The sequence below is a fragment of the Heterocephalus glaber genome, unplaced genomic scaffold, assembly GCF_053883595.1.
Source record: "Heterocephalus glaber isolate CG9 unplaced genomic scaffold, H.glaber_assembly_v1.0 deba00001600, whole genome shotgun sequence".
Taxonomy (NCBI): domain Eukaryota; kingdom Metazoa; phylum Chordata; class Mammalia; order Rodentia; family Bathyergidae; genus Heterocephalus; species Heterocephalus glaber.
In genome coordinates, this window is record NW_028258372.1 from 43,335,006 (window position 1) to 43,358,290 (window position 23,285).

The 23,285-nt window shown below is 54.8% G+C and overlaps 1 protein-coding gene across 1 annotated transcript in view; it reads right to left on the reverse strand.

The window, feature by feature from the left end:
* The window catches only part of Plxna2 (plexin A2), a 186,296-nt gene that overhangs the window by 138,149 nt on the left and 24,862 nt on the right, over nucleotides 1–23,285 (reverse strand). The window contains exon 3 of the mRNA XM_004862039.4: nucleotides 20,571–20,753. Within this exon, the coding sequence (XP_004862096.1) occupies nucleotides 20,571–20,753 (183 nt within the window). The remainder of the gene's footprint in view (nucleotides 1–20,570; nucleotides 20,754–23,285) is intronic.

A 23,285-nucleotide genomic window follows, 5' to 3' on the forward strand; every position in this document is an offset into this window, starting at 1 on the left:
TAAAGACTTGGCAAGAATTCCCTAGAAGCCTTTTCCATGACACAATAGAAAACCAGTGGAGTCATCAGTTTGATGGTTCCCACAAATACAGCTTCAGGCTGACCTTTGCCAAGGTCCCGGGAACTCTGGTTCTAGTAACCTAATCCCTGCAGCCCTGCCAGCCCCCAGCCCCTGGAATACACAAGACAAAACTGTTTCCTAGAGCTGCTGCTTTATTCCTCATTGGCCTCTGTCTGGAAGTGAAAACATCAATTGCATTCAATCTATTACCTGAAAAAATACTAGGTTTTGTATCTGAGTTTCAGCTGGCAACAGGGAGAAATGAGCAGGGTAGGTGTGGGTGAGGACGGGGTGCCGATGGTTTCCCAGGGGCCCGTGTCTCTGGCAGCACAGTGGGGTGCATAGCACAGGAGTCTAGGAAGGGTCAGACATCACTGGGGCAGAGAGGAAGGGAGCCGTGGACTCCCGACGAGGAGGCAGTGCATAAGCTGGACAGGTACCAAGGCACAAGCACAGCCTTGGGAAAGTAGCCCAGGTAATGACTTTCTGAGGGAGTTAGCATCAGGTGCAGATTCTCAGAGGCTGTCTTCATCATCCTGCATCAGCACTTGTTGGAAGGAGGCCCGGGAGAGGAAGGCAGGCTGGGCTGGCTCTTCCGTCCTTTCCTCTCTCTTTTTCTTCCTTCCTTCTTTTCCTTCTTTCTTTTCCCTCCCTCCCTCCCTTCCTCCCTCCCTCGCTTCCTTCCTTCCTTCCTTCCTTCTCCTCCTCCTCCTCTCTCTCTCTCTCCTTCTCCTCTTCCTCCTCCTTCTTCTTCCTCTCTCTCTCTCAGGCTTGGGTGGGTAGCCAGAACCCCTGTGATTTTTCTTGGCCATATTAAGATTCTAGCCACATGTTGACATCACATTTAATCCTGAAACAGGTTTTTTTCTCTTGATTTTCAAAGTAGGAGTTGGGAAGGGGGACTCATAAATACAGTGGAGAATGCAAAAAGACAGAATCAACCAAGAAAAGCAGAAAAGGTAATCTGGGAGGGAAAAAACACCGAAAAAACAATAAAAGCCAATCCCACAACTTCACCTCCCACTGCCTTTCTTGTTTCCGATTCTCTCTTCAAAGTTGTGCTCTTATTTTTGTGACAGAGAATGCCAGCAGGTGCTGCTGGCAGCTGTTTTAAAACAGTGTCAAGAACGTCTCTCAGAAAGGTAGACTCGAGGCAGGAGGTGGTGATGGAGAAAACGGGGTGAGGGGTAGGTGGCCCCACATCTGCAGAGAAGGCAGCTAAGGAATAGAATCTCGATGTTATTTTGTACAAAATCCTTCCTGAAAGAAAGCAGGGGGAGGGACAAGAGACATTTTCCAGGGTTTTTTTTCTTTTGCAAGAATTTTGAACTAGAATTACAAGCAGTGTGCTGTCTTTGGGCAAATATCTTAGCTCCTCCGGGGCATCTCCCACTTTCTCCTTTATGGTTAGTGACTGTCATGAGGATTAAATAAAAGGACCCGGAGACCTCTGAGATGGACCCCAGCAGACCTTGGGGTGATCAGCCCTGTAATTATCCACATCTGGAAGAGGTAATGGCTCCCAGACTGGCAGGGGTGTCAGCAACGGGCAAGAAAAAGAGGTTTTTTGTTACCTGGCCCAGACAGGGGCTCTGTGCCTCAGTGAGTGAGAGAGACAGGGAAGCTGGGTCTGGAAGGAGGCACGCAGCTGCAACAGAGCCTTGACCCCACGCACACTCAAGACCAGAAATGCTGCTCTGCTCTGTGTTTTCTGCTCCATCCTCTAAGACTGACCTCAGGGTCACAGACCTGAAAGCCTGGAAAGCCAGAATTTTCCCTGGAGAGAATACACAGCCACAGCTGCAGGGGGTGTCTGCCTCCCTCTGCTGATGCTCTGCCTCCTGCAGGGACAGTGACAGTGACAAGTTCCCTCCCTACGGCCTGCTCATTCCGTGTCCTTTCTTCCTCTGTGAAACACATCACCTATCCATATGTAGCCGTATGTAATCCATGGGGAGGCCACAGGCTATCGGGCAGCATGGATCTCCAGATGCACAGGCAGGGCACACAGTGCTTAGAAGCTGGAATGCCCACCAAGGGCCTGAGGCTGCTGATCGGGGGTTCGGGACGGCACAGGGTGAGCTCTAACCCTGGCCTGCTCACCCGTGTGCAGCCCGCCAAGGCTTCCCACACACCCGGCACTCCAACTGCCCCAGGACCTTGCACAGCAGGAACTGGAATTGTCAACGCCTCCATTCAGAGACAGAGAACTGAGTGGCACCTCCAAAATCAACGGCCAAAGGGCTGGGACAGGAGCCCAGGCCGTCTGACGCCCAGGCTTTCTTCCCTCACTGCCCCTGCCACACCCGGAGTGTTTCTGGGAAGGGCGTACCCCATCCTGTCTCTGAGGGAAGAGAGAAGGAGGCAAATGCACCCCAGGTCTTCCAGTGGGATGGGGGCCTGGGGTGGGCACCTGCTGTGTTGTCCTTTGCAGGGCTGGGCATGGCTCAGTGGCGCAGCGCTTGTGTGGAAGGGAAGGCGCTGCGTTCCATCCCCAGCTCCACAGAGAAGATGACATATTGTTGTTTACCTCTCCTTCACCCACAGCCAACAGGGTTTACACACAAGAAGGGTTCAAGGACAACTGTTCGAATGAATGCAACACGGAGGATGACAGGAAGGATGAGGCAAGGGTTTGGAGGATCATGGAGCCACAAAGCTGGGGTTTAGGCCTAAGTAGCTCTGCTTCACAACCGAATAATCCACCAGGATCTCCATGCAAGCCACCTTCCACCTCCGCAGCTGCTGAGTACCAAAGACGGGGACACAGGGTGGCGCGCTGCATGCATGTCATGCTGCGTAAAGTCGGGTTCCAGAGGTCCCCGCAGGCCAGGCAGCAGAGAGGAGAGGGAGTCCCCTCGGGGTCTTGGAGCATCTCGGGGCACTCCTGCCCTGGAGCACCAGCGTGCAGCCCAGCAGGAGTGGCTGCCCCGGGGGATGAGGCGGTGCTCAAGGGCCAGGCCGCATGAAAAGCACGAGGAAGAGGGCATGAGGGGAGTGGTGAGGACAAGACAGCTGCTGGAGTGGGTGTCGGGTCCCTGCCAGCCCCGGGTCCCGGCTTCAGGGCACCTCCGGAGAGAGGGCCAAGCAGGCCTGCCGCTCGGCTCCTCCTCACTGCCCTCTCTCCGCTGCGCGGTCAGACTGGTGACCGCACACAGGAAGGCTGGGGGAGCTGGTGGCAGCTGGCTCACTCCGAAGGGAAGACCAAGGGCAGCCCTGTGGGCGATCCAGGAGCCTGGGCTGACCCTGAGCAAGACGCAGCATCCTGCAGAAAAGGTGTGGGGTTCAGGCCCCCGAAGCAGACACTGACTGCTCCCCGCCTTTTACAGCCCCTGGAAGGGGCACCGTGGGCTGAGGCAGGAGATGAATGTCTGGACTTTAATTTCTTTAGTGCTCTGTCTCTGCCAAGCACTGTGCTCAGAGATGAACACCCCTGGCCTCACTGAATTTTCCAGAGCAACTCTGCAAAGTAGGTCTCAGCATTTTCATTTTGCAGCTGGAGAAACCGATGTTCAATAAGGTGAACTGATTTTCCCAACATCATCTGCTTAACAGGTGGCAAAGACAGGGTTTGAAGCCTGGTGGTTCGATCCCAGATCCACCCCTCCTTCCCCCGCACACTGACCCTGACCAAACAGCCCACCAGCCAGACGTCTCGAAGGAAGGCCCATGCCTCGCCTCCCACAGCACACAGTAAATCAGCATGGAGAGGCTGGAGGCTGGTGGAAAGCAGATCTGTATCAAGCGCTTCAGGAGCAGGCAAAGTATCTCCACCCTCTTCCCAGCCAGGGGGTGGCTGTGTGTAAGAGGAGAAACATGCGGGGGGCGGTGGACTCTGTGCTCAAATCACCGCCCACTCCAGTGCAGCCTGGAGGCAGACTGGGGCCTCAAGGCGTGTGTGCCATCGTGTGTGTGTGTGTGTGTGTGTGTGTGTGAGAGTGTGAGAGAGAGAGAGAGAGAGAGAGAGAGATCGGGAAAGAAGGAGTGGGAAAGGAGTGCCTTTTTTCATACCTGATGGCATTTATGAACTGTACATCCCTCTCCAAACTCATGCTTCTCCCTCGCTTATTCATTTCGTGTTTCTCTTCCCTGTCCTTGTATGGAGAGCTCACGTTGCTTAGTGGATGAGGAGATTCGAGGGTTAGACACTTGGGTTTGCTTTTCAAATCTACTGAATTGCCCAATAAATGCATCTTATGTGAAGGAATGGGAAAATAATGTCACCCCTCTGAGTCTTAGTTTTCTTCTTTGGAAAATAAATAGTCTTGGTATCTCCGATGCATGGTGGCCAGGAGGGTTAGGTCGGGGCTCAGCGCCCTGGTAGGCATGTGCTCGTATCAGCACTAGGTGGTTGCTTCTTCGATCAGGGCTTCTCAGCCTCAGCACTACAGACATTGTAGGCCAGATAATTCTTTGCTGTGGGGCCATTCTGTGCATTGTGGGATACTTATTTTAGCAGCTTCCCTGCCCATTAGATGCCCTAGACTTAAGAATCAAGACCCAATCTCCAGGTTATGGGCCCTGGAAGAACCACTGGCTCAAAGCAATTAACACTGACATAATCACCAAGTACACTCAAAGCACAGAATATGCAGCTACAGTAATACGCATTCTTTTTTGAATGAGTGAGTAGACACACGAATGAACATGCTAAGTAGTAAGGGGTTTTCATCTCCACACCCTCGGAGGAGTACAGTCCACGGAGCTTGGGCACTAGAAGGCGGAGGGAATCCAGGGGAAGCTGGGAAGGGCACCTCCTGCCCCCTTTCCCCATCTCTCTGCTGCCAGCTGTGTTTTGGTGCACACCTGGCACCTGCTGGGATTTGCAGATGAGGGGTGACAGGTGAGCAAGGCTTCGAGCTCAGTGTGGCTGAAGGATGCTCCCTCTGGGAATGCTGTCCCAGAGGGCTGGGTTGCACCCATGGCAGCTGGGCTCTCTGTGCAGGAGACATGACTGCGTGGACCCTGTGCAGTCCCCAGAGAGCCCCAGTGCTGCCCTGCAGGAACACTGGCCGGGCCCCGGGCCCCTCCCTGGGAGGCACAGCAAGCCCTGGGGTCATATGACGGAGATTTTGCAAAACTGGACCTGGAGATGGTTCCCGTCCTAGGAGCTTTTCCTTTTCTCTACCCGCTTTCCCCCTCTCCTTCCCGGCCTTTTAAACCTTTACTGCATGTCTCTAACAGGCTGGTGCTTTCGGGAAGGCTGAGTGTACTAAGAGAGGGAGAGAGAAAATGAAAGGGACAGTTCCGATCTGTGTAACGATCAGTGACATTTACCGCACTTCCTCTGTTTTGGACACTGGTCTATCCACTCCTCACGCAGTAACTCAATAATATGTCACAAGCCTGCAGGGGGAAATTATTATGATTTCCAGTCTGCAGATAAGGAAAGAGGCACAGAGAGGTGAAGTGGCCCTGACTGTTCCCACAGATCGTGCAGAATCAGGAGTCCTGTGGGCATTTTGGCCTGGACTCTTAGCCCTGCTCTGGTGGCCAGGTGGCGGGTGTGCTGTGACACACACAGGAAGGGGCTTCCTGGAGGAGATGGCACCACAGTGTGTGCAGGGATGAGCTGGGTGGGGAGGGGCCGGTGTCCCCAGTGAGGGGGAAGAGCAGAGGGCAGAGTCCTGGGCTAGGGGAGCAGAGATGGGTCGTGGTTCCACGGGGCAAGTCCTCCAAGGACACCCTGCCCCCCACTTCTGGGCTGAGCTGGCTCTGAACCCTGAGTGGGGGCCACCACCTCAGCCCATGCTGGTCTCCACAGTCAAGGCCTTGCCCAGGCTGGGCCCCGAGGCACACCCTGCAGAGCCACTGTCCCCCAGCACTGACGGGCTCTGGCCTGGGCCCTCTGGCTGGCAGCATCTCGGGCTCATGCTGTTCTGCTGTCTCAGAGGTGGGTGCTGGAGATGGCGCGCATGTGCGTGTGCACCCGTGCTCGTGTGTTGTGGCACAGTAGATGAGACAGCTGGCTAGAACTGGCACTGCTTCCTTTGCTCAAAGAAAACTAAAGTCTGAAGTTTGGAAAGCACAGCCCTTTAGAACTTGCCAAAGTTTTAGGACAAGGACATTGTTGTTGATATTACTTCCTCACAGCCCTTGGGGCCTTGGGCTCCAAGACACCTTGTGCCTCAGTTTCTACCCCGGTCTAATGCCAGTGACCTCACCCAGCTAGGCAGTGAAGAACGTGACAGAAGACAGCGTCCAGGCCCCAGTTTAATTCCACCACTCAAGGCCAAGCCGGCAAATCACTTACTCCCTCTTTTCAGTTCTTCTTCCATAATAACACAGCCTGGGTTGCTGGGATTATGAGGTGAGCTCTGAATATGTACACAGCAGCTCTCTACTGTTCAGCTGAAACCCTTGCATGCCTTTAAGGGCAGCATTATTTATTTATTTATTTTTGGTAACATTGTCTGATTTTTTTTTTTTTTTGGTACCGGGGCTCGAACTCAGGTCCTTGTGCTTGCAAAGCAGGCGGCGGAACCACTGAGCTAAATCCCTGGCAAAGGGCAGTATTATTATCTTGGCATTTAGAGAACAACTGGTAGACCCATATCAAGTGAGGTACCCTCAGGCCTAGGAGCCAGAAAAAGATTTTACTTAAAAGGGGCAAATTGAGGCCAAGATATAAAACCACTCACCAGGGTCCTCCATGTCAAAGTCCTGAGGGGGTCAGAAAGGTGTCAGGGCTCAGACCCAGCCTCGGACTCAGCATGGCCTGTGGCCTGGAGTCCTTTATTCCATCTTCCCGGGCAAGGAGAGCCCGCTCCACCGCTCCCTGCCCCTCTGAGCTCATGTTGGAACCCTGGTCTGCTACTCGTTGCAAATCCATTCCTAGGTCTGCAGTGATGGGAAAATCCGAAGGCTCTTTATAGGGTCTGTCTGCTCTCATGAGCTGACTTGGGGAAGTGGCGGAGTGAGAATGAATGCCTGCCGGCTGGAGTCACAGGCAAGCTTCACACACTGGCCGCACGTGTTCTATGCGTTGCTCAGGCTGCTGGTGTGGCGGGCCTGCAGGCAGGTTTATGAGATTAAAGCCCGGTGCCCAATAAATAATTTAGCAGCTTTCTGCAAAAAACATACACACAGCATAATAGCCACTATCTCCAGCAGTCTGATGTGTACATACATTTTAAGTGCGTATGTCTTTCTTCTGCATGTTTCCATTTGATGTGGAGTCCAAAGCCAAATGAGGAGGAGACGGGCACTGTCCTCACCACCCCCTCCATTCATGCTACCACCAAGATGGGGCACCGAGAAAGAGACCCATTCTCTGTGCTGGCGTTCAAGGCCACCCCCCAGTCCTACCCCCCACCCCCGGCCACGCCCTGCTTTGCCTTCATTTGTTGTTTGTGTGTGTAGAAAGAACCTGAAATCTCCACACAGCCAATTATTCATTCAGAATTTGCTTTTCTTCTCCTAGGGGTGCCTTTGACGGAGCAGAGCTGGCTCCAGGTGCTGACTCCCACAGCGGCACAGTGGCTTGCTTATGGGTGTAGCTCAGAAGCTGGGATAAATAAATACCCAGGCACAGCCACCGCAGGCCAGGCTGAAGTTTTAAGGAGCCAGGAGTGGTGGTGATGGATTGGGACGATGGTCTTGGGTGTGTGAGGGGGGAGGCAGGCAAGAAGGAGGCAGGGAGGAGTGGCTATCGATACCACCAGGACAGGGGGGCCGAGAAACGGAGAAGTTGCTCTGAGATCTGGAAGCATCCAAGGGAGGCAAGAGACACATGGGAACCTATGGAGTGACCCGAGCAGGCAGAAGGAAATTGTGCCAAACGGAGCCCTCCTGTCCGGACCGGAAACGGCACTGGCTCCGATTACAGTTCAGGGACCAGCGATCTCTGTGGGGGAGATAGGTGTGAGGGAGGAGGCCAGATTTCCCACTAGCTTCATGGCGAGCGGGTTGGGTGGCATCTGTTCCGGTCCCAGCGCCTGACTCTCGCTCTGTGCGTGGCATCTAACCCAGGCCAGGCCACACCACCCAGCTCACCCCTGCCCACTCTCTGCACCTTGCTGGCCTTGAATGCATTTACTGCCAGGGCCTGTGGTTTATCTCCCGTTGTTTATGGCCTGGGACAGGCTGCCGACAAACAGCTCCCCAAAGAGTGGGGAAAGGCAGGCATGTGCCATTCTGTGAGGCGTTTCCCGGAAATGAGAAGGACAGTCATAAAGTGCTGCAGGAGGAGGGGTCGAGGGTGGGTACCATGCGCCATAAAGAGCGTAATGGACGAATGCTAATACACAGACTGGCTGCTGCCCAGGGGTGTCTGCTGAGCTCAGACACAAATACTGGGGAGGCACCAAGGAGACAGGGTTTTTATTTCTTTGATTTGATGGTGATGGGAGGTTGCGTGTGTTTTTCCTCCATTTCTCTGCCTGTGGCCATTTCTCTGGGGATGCCACCAATCTGGCCGGGACTGAGGTTACTCATTTTATGACTTCATGAGGGACAGCACTTAGGTGACTGGGAAGACTAGAGATACGGGGGGATTTAGGGGTGCATAATACTGCCTCACAGGGAGAACCAAATTTGCGTGTTTTGGCTGTACCATCTAAGACCTTGCGACTAACAGGATAACGGTATGAGATGAGTGTGCAGTGCTGAATGTCTGACAGAATGCATGTATGAGAAAGTGTGGACTTGCCCAATATCAGGTTAGTTTCTAGTATTAAAGGGACCAATTGATATTCTTTATTAAGTGGGACTGATTACTGTTCTGTATTTAGTGGGAACCCAAACAACAGCAAACCAATAATCACCCAGTGGGAATCCCCATCCCTGCTCAACCTCAGGATGAAGAGTAAAGCAAGTGTTTTAGAGCTAATGAAAAGTGTCCTCAGGCACTTGAGGACTCAGTCACACACACTCTTCTCTAGGGCGCTGTATTGAGCAGTAGGTGTATTCTCTACCACATGGGCTGCTGGCCCACTGCTCTCCGACCACACACTTGCCTTTAGGGTACACGTGCACAGAGTGTGTAGGTGTGCAGGGTTAGTGGGCCAGATGATAGAAGTGCATAAAACTCCTGCAGCACCTTGGTTCGTGTCAGGGTGCTCCTGCTCCTGCCTCTCTGTGCTAAAAGAGCTGAGTGGCTGTGAGCTAGGGGAAAGCTCTGAGCCAGGCCCTTGAAGAAGCTTCTGGTCATCTCAGGCCTGCTTAGCCCAGAGAGGAGAGAGAAGCTGCAGAAGCTGTGAGCCCAGCGGTCTTTTAGTGTGAGGGAATGAACCAAGAGCAGGGAAGGACATGGGGCAGCAAAACACCTCTTCCGTCCTCTGTATTTGGGTACATGTGGGAGAGGGAAAGAGGGGCAGGGAATCTTGCAGGGTGTGGCAGACCTGGGCTGAGCTATTTTGATACTTAGTTAACTGTACTGGACCTTGGGAAGTAGGTGACACTGAGTTGCTGAGAGGTTAAGTAACTTAGCCAAGGTCACAGACTTGGTAAATAATAGAGCAAGGACTTGAACTCAAACCACTGTCTCTTGTAACAATGACCTAAACACATGAAAGAAAAAAATCAATAACAGATGTTTAGAAGAAAAATTATTTTCAGCCTGGAGGTCCAAAGAGCAGAGACTAATGCATCCTTGCACCAACTGGCACACATGGTTATTGCAAGTGACGAAGGAGGTCGGTACATGGGCCATGGCTGGAAAGGGTCCGATGGCCCTGGTAGGGTGACATGTGATCGTGCGGGCTGGGGGTGACGGCCCGCAAGAGGCTCCAACGCGGAGCGGGGCCTGGCCTTGGGAAAAGGCTGGGAATGCTGCAGACTTACCTGCACATGCACGAGAGACCCGTGCTTCCCACTGCCTGCAGCGAGGCTCTCCAAGCGGGGTGAGCGTGGCTTGGGGGCTCCCTGGGTGAGGCTCTGAGGCCACGTGTCGGGGTCCTGCCCCGTCTCACCCCCAGGACAGAGGCCAGACTGGCCCCATCAAGAGGTGTTTGGCGCAGCCTCTTTCTGCTAAGCTTGGGACACCGGGGCAGACTCTTTTCCGTGGGCTCCCAGCCACCTTAAAGTGGGAGGAAGAAACCTCCACGGTGTCCCGTGTCTTGGCCTACGCCGAGCCGAGCTGCACCAGTTAGACTGAGGGTGGACTCCAAGCTGAGGCTGGATGGTGAGCAACCAGCGCTGGCTCCGGAGCATCTTCTACTAGCGACTTTGGAGAATGGCCAGATCCCTAACAGCTGCCCATGGCGGTGGGGAGACCTGCTCCACGCTTCACCTTTGCCTCCTGACATTTTGGTAAAGGGCCAGTACAAATATAGAATGCATAATTTTCACATCATTCCTGGTGAATTCCAGGTGCACCCCATTAGCAGAGTTCCAAGGATGCCATTTTCTATCAAGAAAAAGACATGACACACCAAGGTGCTCGGCTCAGGGCCCTATTAATAGCAATCCTAATTATATGGCTGCAGATTTAATTCATAGTAATGATTAGTGTCACAATCAAAGGCGTCAGGGATCAATATTGATGGAACTGCGGAACCCCATAAACAGAGGTCCGAGCCTGGCCCCTCCCGGCACTGTTGTCTGCGGGTAACTACTGCATTAATGTCTCTTCCCATTCTGCCACATCAGAATGACTCCATTTCTCAGTGTTCTCCTCCTCTCCACGGAAACCTCTGCCCAGCCAGCTCTGAATGGCTATGACTGGCACACAAAAGATCCCAGACAGTGTCTTTGAAGAAGGGCCCGGGGGCTCCCGGGGGTGATGGGCCCGGGCCTCACGATGCACACAGAGCTTTGGACTCATCAGCGGCACGCCTTTGTCTTCCCTTCAGAAAGCTCATGGCAAACAACGAGGCCTGGAGAAAGGGGAGTCCACTGGGGACTGTATGTAGCACAAAAGGCTGTCACCCCATCCACTGTGACCCGGAGGAGGAGGCCAGAGGAGAGTGACACAGGCAGCGTGCACCAAGGTGACAGCTGCTGTGTCCCCGGGCTTGGAACCGCAGATCAGCAGAGTGCGAAATGTTGCCCCCGCTCCTCAAATGCAGCGTCTCACACCTCTCTGATGGGCATGCGGGAGCTAGAGGAGGACGGGTGGACTCAGAGAAGCCAGGATGACTCCATAAGAGCTGGCGGTAGAAGGACAGGTCTCGAGTCACAGGGCTCTGGGTTCTGATGCCAGACCTCTGCTTCACAGCAGAGTTACTGACAAAGTGACTTGGCTTCTTGAAGCTTCATGGGTCCCCTTGTAGAATGGACATAACGTTAATTCTTACCTTGTACGAGTTCATTAGGCTTAACTGAAGGAACACTTAGCTCATGACTTAGCATACAGCAAATGCTTAGTGTGTACACAGACAGACAGAAAGGAAGGAAGGAAGGAGTGTGTGCTTAGAGAGAAGACTAACACGTAAGACCTGAGACTCTCACTAAACTGTTCTGACTGCTTGGCCCAAGCTGAATTGCTTCATGGTTGAATGGCCTCCCTGCTGGACAGGCTGCGGGACTCCCAGGCACATGGGGCGAGGCTCGGGCTGGGGCGGTCCCCAGAGCAAGGCTGCTGAGCCGCACTGGCTCTGCCCACTTTTCGGTGCTGCTCAGGAAACACTTGCATTTCAGGGACCGCAGAGCTGAAGGTGGGGCTCTGTGCCAAGGGAGGACCCTTCCACACGACACAGAGAAGGACCCACACCCAGGCTCCAGTCTTCCCTCCGTTACGAAGAACCAGGGCAATTTTGAGCACGTTACTCACCCTTTCCAGGCCTCAGCTAACTCATTCACAAAACAGAACAGTACATATCTCACTGGCTAAAGTCAGAATGCTGGGCTGGTGTTTGGGGTTCCTCTCTAGGTATAAAATCAAGGATGCACACGTCCAGGAAGCTTCCTGGTCCTGTTTGCTTACTTCATTTTCTCCCTGGGGGCGCTAAGTCCTCTGCAGGGCCCCCACCCTCTGGTTCCCTCCCCCTCTGCCTTGCTTGCTCTCTCACCTACCCCGGCAGTCAGGCACGGGAAGCTCCTGTCATCACTGAAGCCTGCCGATGCCATTCCTCCCCCAGGCTTAGGTGGACACTCCGCCAGTGCCCTCAGCCTCGGCACAGAACCGAGTGCAGTGCAGTAGGGTGACAGCTGATCGGGACACCAGCGGCCCCAGCTCTTGACATTCTTCCCCGTCTTGGAGCTTGGAGACTTTCCGAGGGCCAAGGGCAAGACCAGGGTGGAATTCCGAGGAGAGACCCGGAAGACCAAAGCCAGATTAGTCACCACCTTCCACGTCCGTACACTTCTTGCTTCCCAGACAGAAGGGCATGGCATCGAGGACAGCACAACTGGGCAGCTGCTCCAGTTGCCATGAGGTTTTCCTTCATCATCTTGTACTATAAAGTGGCCTGGGTATACATCTGGCCCACCCCTGCTCTGAAGTATTTCTGGTTCTGGTTCTAATTCCCACATCTTCCCCCTATTTGCCTCAGGACCCTACACACTTACTCAGGTGCGCAGGCTCTCTCAAGGTCAGCGCACAGAGAACCACCCAACCCTGCTGGGTCATCTGGAAATGATGCGCTAAAAGGAACAAAGTGTTTGGGTCTTTGGATGGGAAACACAGCAAGAGTCCGGGGTGCTGGCAGTGGTACAAGTAGGAGTGGAGTAGGAGGTCACTGGTAGTAACGGAGCCATGGCAGCGGGTCGGCCTAGGCCGATCACCTACAGCGTGCCGGGCCCTGGATCAGACCTTCTGCACTCCCCCTACTCTGATGCTCACAGCAGTCCTGCAGGTAGGCATTAACGGTCTAGTCGAGTCGAGGAAAGTGAGCTCCCCCAAAGACCACACAGATGGTGAGGCTGAGTCACCAGCGCCAGGGGATCTCTGCGGCTTGGGAGTGTGCACAGGGGGAGCGCGGTCCTGGGTTAGCTAATTCTGCAGAGCTGCAAGAGCGGAACCCACGCTTCCCGGCCCCACCCGGGAAGGGGTCAGCACGCATTGTTTGGTGACACAGGACTCGGAAAGCTCTCCCTGGTGACTAATGCGACTGGATGCCAGCGTCCGGCAGGAGCAGATTAGTTCGGGTCAGCTGGGCCCAGTCTTGGAAATATTTTTTTCCCATGAGTCAGGGATGGGGGCAGGGGCAGGATTCTCTTCCTCTATCTGACTTTGCGAACATGTCACTGAAAAGGACCCTGAGCTGGCCATGTCAGGGCCCCAGGGAGCCAGGAAAGGAGTGGGATTTGGAGGAAGACTCAGATGTCAGCAATAATAGAAAGCACTTTTGGGCCAAGCACTGTATGAAGTGCTTTTCCATACATGACCTTGTTTAATCCTTACAGCAAATAGGAAAATGTATATTATTATTCCACTCCACAGAAGGAAAAAGTAAGGCTCACGAGTTCAGCAGCAACAGTGATAAAATTTAGCATGTTTCTGCCTCAGTTCTATGCTTTGTGTGAATTATTTCCCAGCTGTATTTCCCATTCCATTTATCATCTTTTACATATACTACATATTTTGCTTACTTGTGGTATCTGTCTGTCTTTTACATTAAGATGTAATCTCCACTAGGCCAGTTTTGACATTTTGTTCACTACTATACAACCAGCCTTTCACATATAGTAGATGTTCAAAACCTTTTAGCTCAATAAATTATTTTACTCACTCCTTATTATAATCTACCTAGGCAGGGAAAAGAATCACGCTCATTTTATAGTTGAGGAAACGGGAGCCCAGAGGTCTCACTATTAGTAGGCTGGAATCAGAATCCCATAAGCCCGCCCGTCCTTTGTTATGCACACAGTCCCTCCCTGAAGGCAAAGGACGGGACCACGTGGCCTTTGGAAGTTGCTTCTGACTCTGAGACCATCATGTCCATGCTCCTCTGCAGGCAAGCAGGGCGCTGTGGCCTGCAGGCAGTTTCCTAAAGACAGGCCTAGCACCACGGCCTCTTGAAAATTGCACAGGACCTTTTGGGCCTGGATTCTGTGAGCTTGAACCCTTACCTCCAAGCTCCCTGTCCCCCAAACCCAATTCCCTATGCTTCACCTCCCCGCAAAAATGTCCTGAGCTGCAGGAACTCGCTCTCAGCCTGGGCACTATCTAGCTGAATACACAGCCTGGTGCCTCCAAGGCTGAATTATGTAAGAGACTTCCACCACAGGAGCCAAAATAGAAGGGTCCTTGGTCTCTCCCTTTTGGCATGCTCTGGGAGGTCAGGGCCCCTTCTCAGGGTCGGCTGGGGCTCTGAACAGAACCCACACCCCCTGCTTACACCTGTCAGGCTGAGCAGCCCATGTGCAGGGAGCGGGTGGCTCTGTAAGCATGCCTCCTTCCTGGTGCCAACCAACTGCAGCTTTTCCCAGCTTTCGGAAGACCAGTTCCTGGGACCCAAGAGGCCTATAAAGCAACAAAACAAACAGCGAGTCTGGCGGCCGGCGGGAACCTGGGCAGAAAGCCAACCTCATTACCAGGGCTGGGGCGGTGAGCGCCACCGCCCCACTGCTCCACGCAGGCTCCGGGGAAGCACAGCGGCTTCTCCCCACCACCCAGCCCCGGCGCTGCTGAGAGGCCCGGGGAGCCAGGGTGTCGGGCCCAAGGTCACGAGCACTGGAACCACGGCCAAGTCTCCCAGCACTGGACCCGCAGTCCGGCTGCTTACTTAATCAGGGTTCACGCTGAGAGACGAGTGAATCATTTCCACTCAGAGGAATGAGTGCCTATTGTTGGTGGGACTGGCACCAGAGAAAGGCATGTTTTTCCACTTTTCATCCAACTCGGCCTTCTGTCTGCCAAGGCAACTCCACCCCAGGAGGAAAGCCAAGTAACAGGTTAGGAGCTTCTGGTTGTTTGGGGAGGAAATCTAAATGCCAATGCCAATATCGCCAGTGGCGCGGGTCGGGAGCACTTAAGCTGGCGCAAGATACTCGACGCCCCTGTGGCTCAGTTTTCCACATCTGCACAGTGGGGTGGGATTCACAGCTGACGCCCTGAGAAAGACAGAAGGGCAGTGGGACAGTGTTTCGCCAACAGCCCATGCTATCACGCTGCTGAGTGCTAACACCCTCTCCCCTTGGGGTGGGCACCACTTTGGGGGCTCCCGATGGATTCTTTCATGTCTAAGCTGCTACTGCAGGGAGCTCCCAGTTTCCCTGGCTTGGCCAAGTGAGTAGTTGGTGAGATTACACAGAGAAGAAAAGGATGAGGACACATCAAGGCTTCGTGGAGGTTGGAGCTAGGAGACCTTGCGTCAGTGGGTCCCTCATGCAAAGGTGGAAAGAATTTTCCTTAAGAAATTCAGAGGCATTTCCGTGGCCACTGTTAGCTAATGGAAAAAATGGCGATGCCACAGGAGGCCAAGTCCCCCTGCAGAGCATGGAAAGTCTGCATGGGTTTGCAAACATGGTGCACGAGTTCCCCAAACTGAGAGCTGGTGTGGGAACAGCTAGCTGCCTGCTGTCAGCAGACCAGCCACCCCCGACCTGGTGAGGAGATGGCTGTGCCCGCAGCCCCGGGGACCCCAGGCAACAGGGTATGCCAGCCCTCCTTCTGCCCAGCCGGTGCTTCTGAGAGCACGGCCCTCCCTCTTCCAAATGTCCATACAGAAGACAGACTCTTCCTCTCCCCACCGGAAGTTCTTGTTTCCGTGGCTCTGCACACTGCTATGTCCTACCCGATGCATCAGGACTTCCGTCCTTTCCCAGCGAGCCACATCATGAGCAGTCACCCTTGTCTGATTCCAGTCCAGTCAGTGCAGCTGGGGTCCCACGGCCGGGAGGATCCCGGTCCATCAGATGGAGATCAATGCAAGGAGCCCAGAATGTGGGAGAGGCACTGGGTCTGGGAGTGGGAACTAGACAATAAGAATGTGAAAGATCCCCACCTTCCTGGGTCTGTGGCTCCCCAGAGAGGTGGGTTCCCTGGTAGGTGCTACTGAGACAGGTGCTGGGGGTTGAGGAAGGGACAGCTCACAACAGTGAAGGGATAAAGCACAGCACTGGACCAGCAGGCCCGGCATCTGGGGAGGAGAGGGAGCGGGGAGCTAACAGCTTCTACTGTGATTTAAGGCCCCAGGGCGGGGGGCAGAGAGCCGCGGCAGGACCACACACCGCCAACAGGGCTGCAGAATCAAGGGCCAACGTGGCAGCTTCCGCAGCTGCACATGTGGGAAGAAACCCTGAAACTGAGCTAGTCCTTCCCCCACGCTCCTGTGCCCTCCACCACCCCAGCCCTCCGGGCCTCCGTGGCTCTTCCCTGAAAGCTGATGGTCCCCAGCAGTGGGTCTGCAGGTCCTGTTGCCACTCTTCCTGCCTGCATCGGCACCCGCAGCCCCTGCACCTCGGACAGGACTGGCTCAGCTGCCCTTCCCCAGGAGGGCTGGCATCACGGTCCACGGCGGCCAGGCTCCAGTGCCTACCTTCCCCTCCACATCCTGTCCCGGGTCTGCTGCCAGCACCTTCTCTGGCACACCTCACCTTGTCTGGGTCAAGCACCGCCCTGCCCGAGGCTCAACCCAGCCTCTTCTTCAAAGCCCACACGCAGGGCACCGGGGCTTCCTGTCTTTGCTCCTCCTCTGCCTCAGCCTGCCCTCGTGTCTCAGCCAGGATGAGGCAAGATCACAGGGAGACCACGGGGCTTGAAGCAGGGGGTCCCTATACAGTACCAGCACCCTGGACTGGGTATCTCCACTGCTTGGGTGCTCACTTCCTCTCGAGGCAACTCTTTCCATTGTGGTACAATCTGGTCACGGGAAAGTCCTTCCCTATATTAAGGGCAAAGCTGCTTTGCAGCAACGCATACCCTTGGCCCTGTGCTGACCTCTGGCCACAGTGGTTTTGTCTAATTCATCTTCCACAGCTTACCGTAGGCACTCAGACTGTAGAGCCGGGCGATCAGGGTGCAAGGCCTACCTCTGCCATTAACACTGCTAAGTGGCTCTGGACAAATTTCTTTTCCTCTCTCGGCCTCCATTTCCTTATCTATAACGTGGAGATGATAACAGAAGCTACTTTCTAAGAATTATATCAAGACAAGACGGGTTAGTAAATACAAAGCTCTTAAAATAGCACCTGATATAGTAAGTGTTCAATAAATTACATTATATGAAACGAGCTGCCTTTCATCCTGCATTATTCTATTTCCCGTGGGTTAACATCCTTTTAAACATGCCCTTCACATGACACAGTCCTGCCTCCTTCCACCCCTGGTTTATCCTGCCTTTTACTTTACCACATTACCTCCGCTGTACAGAGAGTCACTGTCACTCAGGACCAGACGCTGATCACCTGAGGCAATGACTGGTTAACGTGGCTTCCGCTGCACCACACAGCTGGCTCGTGGTGGCCCTGTGGTCAGCTCAGGTCCCAGGACCTCTCTCACGTGACCCTCGTAGGGCGTGGAGCCACTGGGGCTCCAGCCTCCTTCTTCCTGTCCAGGTTTTCTGGGGCCTCTGAGTACTCGGGACCTTCCTGGCATGCACTGTGCATCTTCTCCATGTATCACGGAGGTCTCAGATGTCCTTGTCTCTCACCCTCACTTATCATTCTGTCTCCTCCAGGTGTTAACAGAGCCCAGGAACCTTCCCCTGCCAAGGGGACCGACTCTAGTTGCTGGCTTTCTTGTGTCTTTCAGCCCTGTGCTGAGTCTTTGTCTTCTTGCTCCCAGCCCTGGTCCACCTTGGCTCTGAACTCAGCCTCTAGAGCACGGCACATCTTGGCTTTGAGGCCTGATCCTCACTCGGCCTATTCTTTCCACCTGCTTTTGGCTGAGAGGGAAATGGCCTGGTCTACGCGTGCTGTGTCTCACAGACAGCAGGGTTTGAGCAAGGACCGGTGCAGCCCCCCCTCCCCAGCACGTGGTGGCCATGACCCTCCTCAGAGTCTCGGCTTCCTCTGACCTTCTCCGTGCGGCGACATCCTGCTCCTACGGGCTCCCTGGACCAGGGCTGCGCCGTCTGACAGACGCCTGGCCAGCAGGGAAGAAGCGAGCTGCTCTGACACACCCAGCTTCCCTCCCCTCTCAAAACTCTCAGCTATTTTTTTTTTTTTTCTTTATTTTCCTTCCTGTGTTGAAAGAGCTACAGGGCCTGGACATGGTGAGGGTTTCCTGGGGACATTCCATAAATTCCTTGTAGGCTGCTTCCCTAGAGAGGCTGGGTGAGCAGGACGCAGCAGGGGCCTGCATGCGAGTATCAGGTAGCTCAGAGTGCTGTGGGTGGGAAGGAAGGGTGAGCTGCGTGGTGGAGGAAGGTGGCTCCTATGAGGTCACAGGACTAGCAAGAAAGGGCAGACGGCTTGCAGGTCTCAGCAAGCTGTGGGCAGCCGCGCCCTCAGCCTTGCCCCTGAACCCCCTGACTCGCCTTGCTGGTCGGCCACGGCGCCTGCAGGGCACAGAGAATTTGGCCAGCTTGCGTGGGGTGTGCGGCTTGGAAAGGTGCCCAGCAGCCCCCTGTATTTGTGCAAGAGGCACAGGGGCATGCAGAGGAGAGCACTGCACCCCGGATGTCTGGCCGGTCACCCTTTCCTTCCGTGTCCCACTCCGTCCTTTCAGCAAACACCAGTTCCTTCATTCGGGCCCAGGGCATCAGCCCCTGGCTGAACTCTGATGAGCCTGGGCCTGAGGATCCACCTCACCCTCTGTCTCCAGGTTCCAAAGCTGCTTCCTTAGGTCAAAAGGTGCCAAGTTTGGGACCACGACAAGAAGCAACTTGTCCCAGGTCTCTATGCTTGGACAAGACACTTTTCTTCTGCAGGCCTCAGTTTACTTGATGAATACTGAGAACAGTGGGCCAGATGGTCGCTAAGGTTTCTTAGAGAGTGGTTCTACTTCCCCAAGCAGCCGGAGGCTATCCCACGTCTGAACACCAGGGGAGGGCAATAGGAGGAGGGAGGGAGTGAGAATGAATGAAGAAGGAGCTTCCTTTAATAGAATCTCCAAGTGAATCAAGGAGACAGAGTCACAGGAATGATCTCCAGTTTCCCTCCAGAGGGGAGGGAAAAGGTCAGGGGAGGCACCACACACCAGCCTATTCGTGGCTTCTGCTGTCCCTTAGCAGGGTTTTGAGCAACTCAGAAAGACGCGGTCCCCTTGTGCCTACGAAGCAGTAAGAGAAGCCCCACAGGCAAGAGGTGTGAACCACGGGGTACATGGTGGGACAAGGGCAGCACATTGGGCTCAGGCCGGAGGCCCGTGTGCCGGGCAGTAGCAGCTACCTAGGTGTTTGGTGCTGAGACCCATAGTGTGCTCCAGCCGACTTCGTTCACGTCACCAAGGACTTCCGACAGGAAGTAGCTGGTCTCAGGGAGCGAGCGGAACTGGGTCTGGCATAGCATGCCACTTTTCAATTTTAGTGGATGCTCTGCAAACACTGCTTCCTTCTCTCATGTTGGGAAAGCAAATGGAAGAACCACACTCACCCTCTCTTCTATGTGCTGAAAAGCCAAGCCAGGGCCCTCAGCCCCAGGCAGAGGGGAGGCCACAGGACAGGGGCAAGTAGCAGCCTTTCCTGAGAGCGAGGAAACGGCCAAAGGGCTTTGGAATCCTGAGAAGCTAAGAGATCTGATGGTTCGGTGCCTCCTCCTAGCCCTGGACCAGTTCCCTAGTTCCCTAGGGCTCCTCGGCGGACTCAGAACAATAGTGCGGAAAGTCTTCGTCAGGCCCCTCCCAGCTATGCCTCTTCCACATTCCCTGACAGGGAGCCCTCAAGGCTCTGTGTGGGTCAGGAGAAGGAGTGAAGGAGCGGCGGGTGACACTGGCATGCAGGGGGAGACGCGGCGAGCTGGTGGCTGTTCCTTGATCCACAGGTTTGGGATACAGAGAAGTGGCGGGAGGGTACGCTTGGGAAAGGGGATTAGCTGGGACCGGAAAGAATGCAGCTGCCGTAATCCCACATAAGGAGCCAGGCTGTCCTCCCACTCCACACCCTAAGCCCCAGACAAGCAGGTACAAGCTGCCGGGCTCAGCCCGGGCACCGCAGGCTCCTGTGCTGCTGGCCCCACATGGCCCGCTCCCTCTCACTGGCGGAGGTGGCTGGGAGGCCTAGGACAAGATGCCTGCTTCCTCCTGACCTGTGCTTTGGGTACTGAGGTGGGACGAAGAGCTGAGGATGCAGGACGGACAGTCAGGGAGTGGCCTCTCCCAGCATTAGCAGCAGCTGCCTAGGTGCTCAGAGCTGGGACCCCGAATCTGCTTCAAGCAACTCTCTTCAATTCACCAAGGACTTCTGACCCACACAGTCAGCTCTGCACGTCCCAGGGAGGGAGCTAAAATGCGAGTGCTCATAGTCAAGTAATAAAAAATAAGTTCCACTTGATTTGAGAGTGAAGAGTGATTTCTTCCCCTTTAGGCAGGGTATCTAGAAATCCCTTCAGGTTTGGCAGGATTGAAATGTTTGCATTCTCCAGACACCCACTGCCCGAGGGCTGCAGGAACCAGCGCGGAGAATAGCCAGAGTTCCCCTTTGCCCCCTCTCCATTCCCAGGAAAGGCGCTGGCCCGACAGCCCCTTCCACAGGGGATGCTGGGCAGACGGCCCATGGCGGCGCACAGCGAGGCTGGAGTCTTACCTTCCTCAGCTTGCCGCTCTTCGTGCCCACGAACACCACGCTGCAGCCATTGTAGACGTAGGAAGCCACAGAAGTCATGCGGTCGCGGCTGGTGGTGTACAAGGTCAGGCCCTCCACGGGGGTGGAGCCGCCCAGGGGCTGGTTGATGTCCAGTCCACAGAAGCTGTCATCGATGGGGACAGGCTGCAGTGGGAAGGGGCCAGTGTGAGTGACGTGCAGGTGGTGGCATCTGTCGCCTCGGACCACCCCACCCACTAGCTAGTCTGAGCACGTCAGGCCTTGGAGAGGCGCAGGTATGAGGTTAGGGGACCGGCATGCTCTACAAACCAAACGTCTCACCAGGGGACCACGGATGGCATCCTGACTCCTTCGGATCTGGAGGGGAAATGGAGCAGCCACCCCCACCCAGCTGGGGTCCCCGGTGCCCACCCTCCTGCCAGGAGAACCAGTCTGTAAAGCTGAGTGCTTGAGCTCATTTCCTGGTTCGCTTAGCATCCCTGAGGACCATGTCAGTCTGTGAGTGTCTTTCTAACACCTCCTCGGTGGATAGTCAGCCTAGAGGCAACATCACAAAACTTCCACCAGCCTGGAGAGGGTTTCTCCTTCCTCTCTTGGATAGGCTGTTGTTTCCTGGGCTGCCAGGTCCTCACCGGGGCACAAGGAATTCTAAGACACTCAACAGTCATATGATCTGCTGCTGTGGGAGTACACTAACGGGGCCTCCCAGGCCCCCAGGTGACAAGTGCCACACGGGCTCCTGTGGCTGGGCTGCAGACCCTGGGCCAGAAAGAGCCCCGAGTCCCGGGAAGCCTCTCTCCTGGGTCTGGGAGGTGTCCCAGCGGTGGAAGGAAACGGCTGTGGTGAGAAGCACAGGAATCGGCACGGAGATGCGGCTCCCTGCTCCCCTGCACCTCCGTTTCTCACCCTCACCGGGAAGAGCAGGCTGACACATCACCGGTGTCAGCATCATTTCCTTGGAATAATCGGTTTATAAGCTACAGCATGTGATTTGTTTTAAAGCCAGGGACGTCCCTTCCATTTCCTTCTCAGTTCCAAAGGGAACAGGGACTCAGTTCTTACGGTTCCTCAGGGTTTTGCTGAGAACTGCTGCTCCTGCTCCGGCAGCCATGATGCGCTGGTGTGGATCTGTTCTTTAGGGAAGGACACCAAGTTCTAGGCTGAGAATTCTGGGAACCCTGGTCCTGGGCAGCCCCACACACCAGAAGGAACGAGCTTCTCAGGGAGGGAGGAAGCAGCTGCATGCTGGTGGCAGCTCAGGAGAGAGCACTGAGTGACATCAGCCAGCGTAGCGGTGCCATGGCCGAGGCATTTACACCATGGGAAACAGCAGTGCCACCAGCTGGGGCTCCTCCTCCTCCCTCAGGCTGCATGCAGCCTCTGACTGACTCTTCACCAGCACATCAGTGGGCCAGGAAGGAGACTTAGCTCCCTAGAGAGGCAGATCTGAGCCGTCAACCCTGGCCTTTACACTTTCTACTTCTCCCCCTCATCCCTGCACCTCAGGCAGCAGCTGCCCCGTAAGAGTGGATGATCCACATTAGCCCCGCTGGGTGACCTTGGAAATGTCACATACCCTCCTGAGCCTCAGTTTTCTCCAGTTACCTGGACGAGGTAATTATCAACCTTCCTTTCAGCTCTAAGGCATTGATTTCATGGCTTCAGTTTTTTCCTACTTTCTCCAGGGGTGATAAAACCACAGTCTATGCACGGTTGTAACCCAAGCCAGCTTTTCAGAAATGGTGACAGAAGCAAAAATCTTGCTGGTAATTGTGGATTTCTCTGCATTCTCAAGACTGCAAGGGAACCTCGTGCTCTAAGGCCAAGCCCCTGGGACTGGCTGTCGTTTCTTTCTCTCCACAATTTCTTTCTCAACATGCCCACAGATGTCCCCCTACCTGCTACCCCTCTACTTTTGCTCGAGTAGCAAGAACTTGAAGTCCGACTTTCACGGAGGCAGAGTGGCTCCCAGCGTGACTGGACTCAAGTCACACGGACTGGACGGAGTGCAACTTTCTGCCTTACTGTTCCTACATGTCTCATTCCAAACAATTTACTGAGTCTTTGGAGCCTTGTGTTACCAGCTGCAAAGTGGGGTGACCACTTGTAGTCTATGGGCCCCTGTGAAGATCAGGTGGGACAGCATTTAAAGTGCTTGGCCCGGCCTTGGTTCATGGATGACTCAGAGAGGCATGGGCTTTACCTCTATCTTTATCCCTTTTCTGGACACAAAGCTCGGATCCTTCACCTGAGTTTCCATGCTAGTTCAGAGGATATGTTCAAGTCAAGCCCTGGGGCCACAGAATTTCGCCCTGACCCTTATGCCCTGCAAGGCCCCTGAGGCGTCTCCATCCTGTTCCAGAGCCTGTGGGTGCTCGACCGCTTTCTCTGTGCCCCTGCTGTCCAGGCTGCACCCCAGGGCTGCAGGGCTGCAGAGTGAGGAGCTAGCCACTCCCTCCTAGGTCCGGGCAGCCTAGAGGTCACCTCTCCCCCAGTGCCTCCGCTGTCCTTTGGTCACAAGCCCAGGCTTGTCCTGCAGGCCTCTCCGCTCTGGCCCTGCAGCAGGCAGGAATCAGCAGTTTCCTCCTGACAAGGGCCTCTGGGCAATGGGAGCTGAGCTGGAGTCTGGTGGGCTTAACCCCCTCCTTCCCTCCAGCTGCTTAGGGTCTCTGTCATAAACCATAAGTGCCAAAAAGA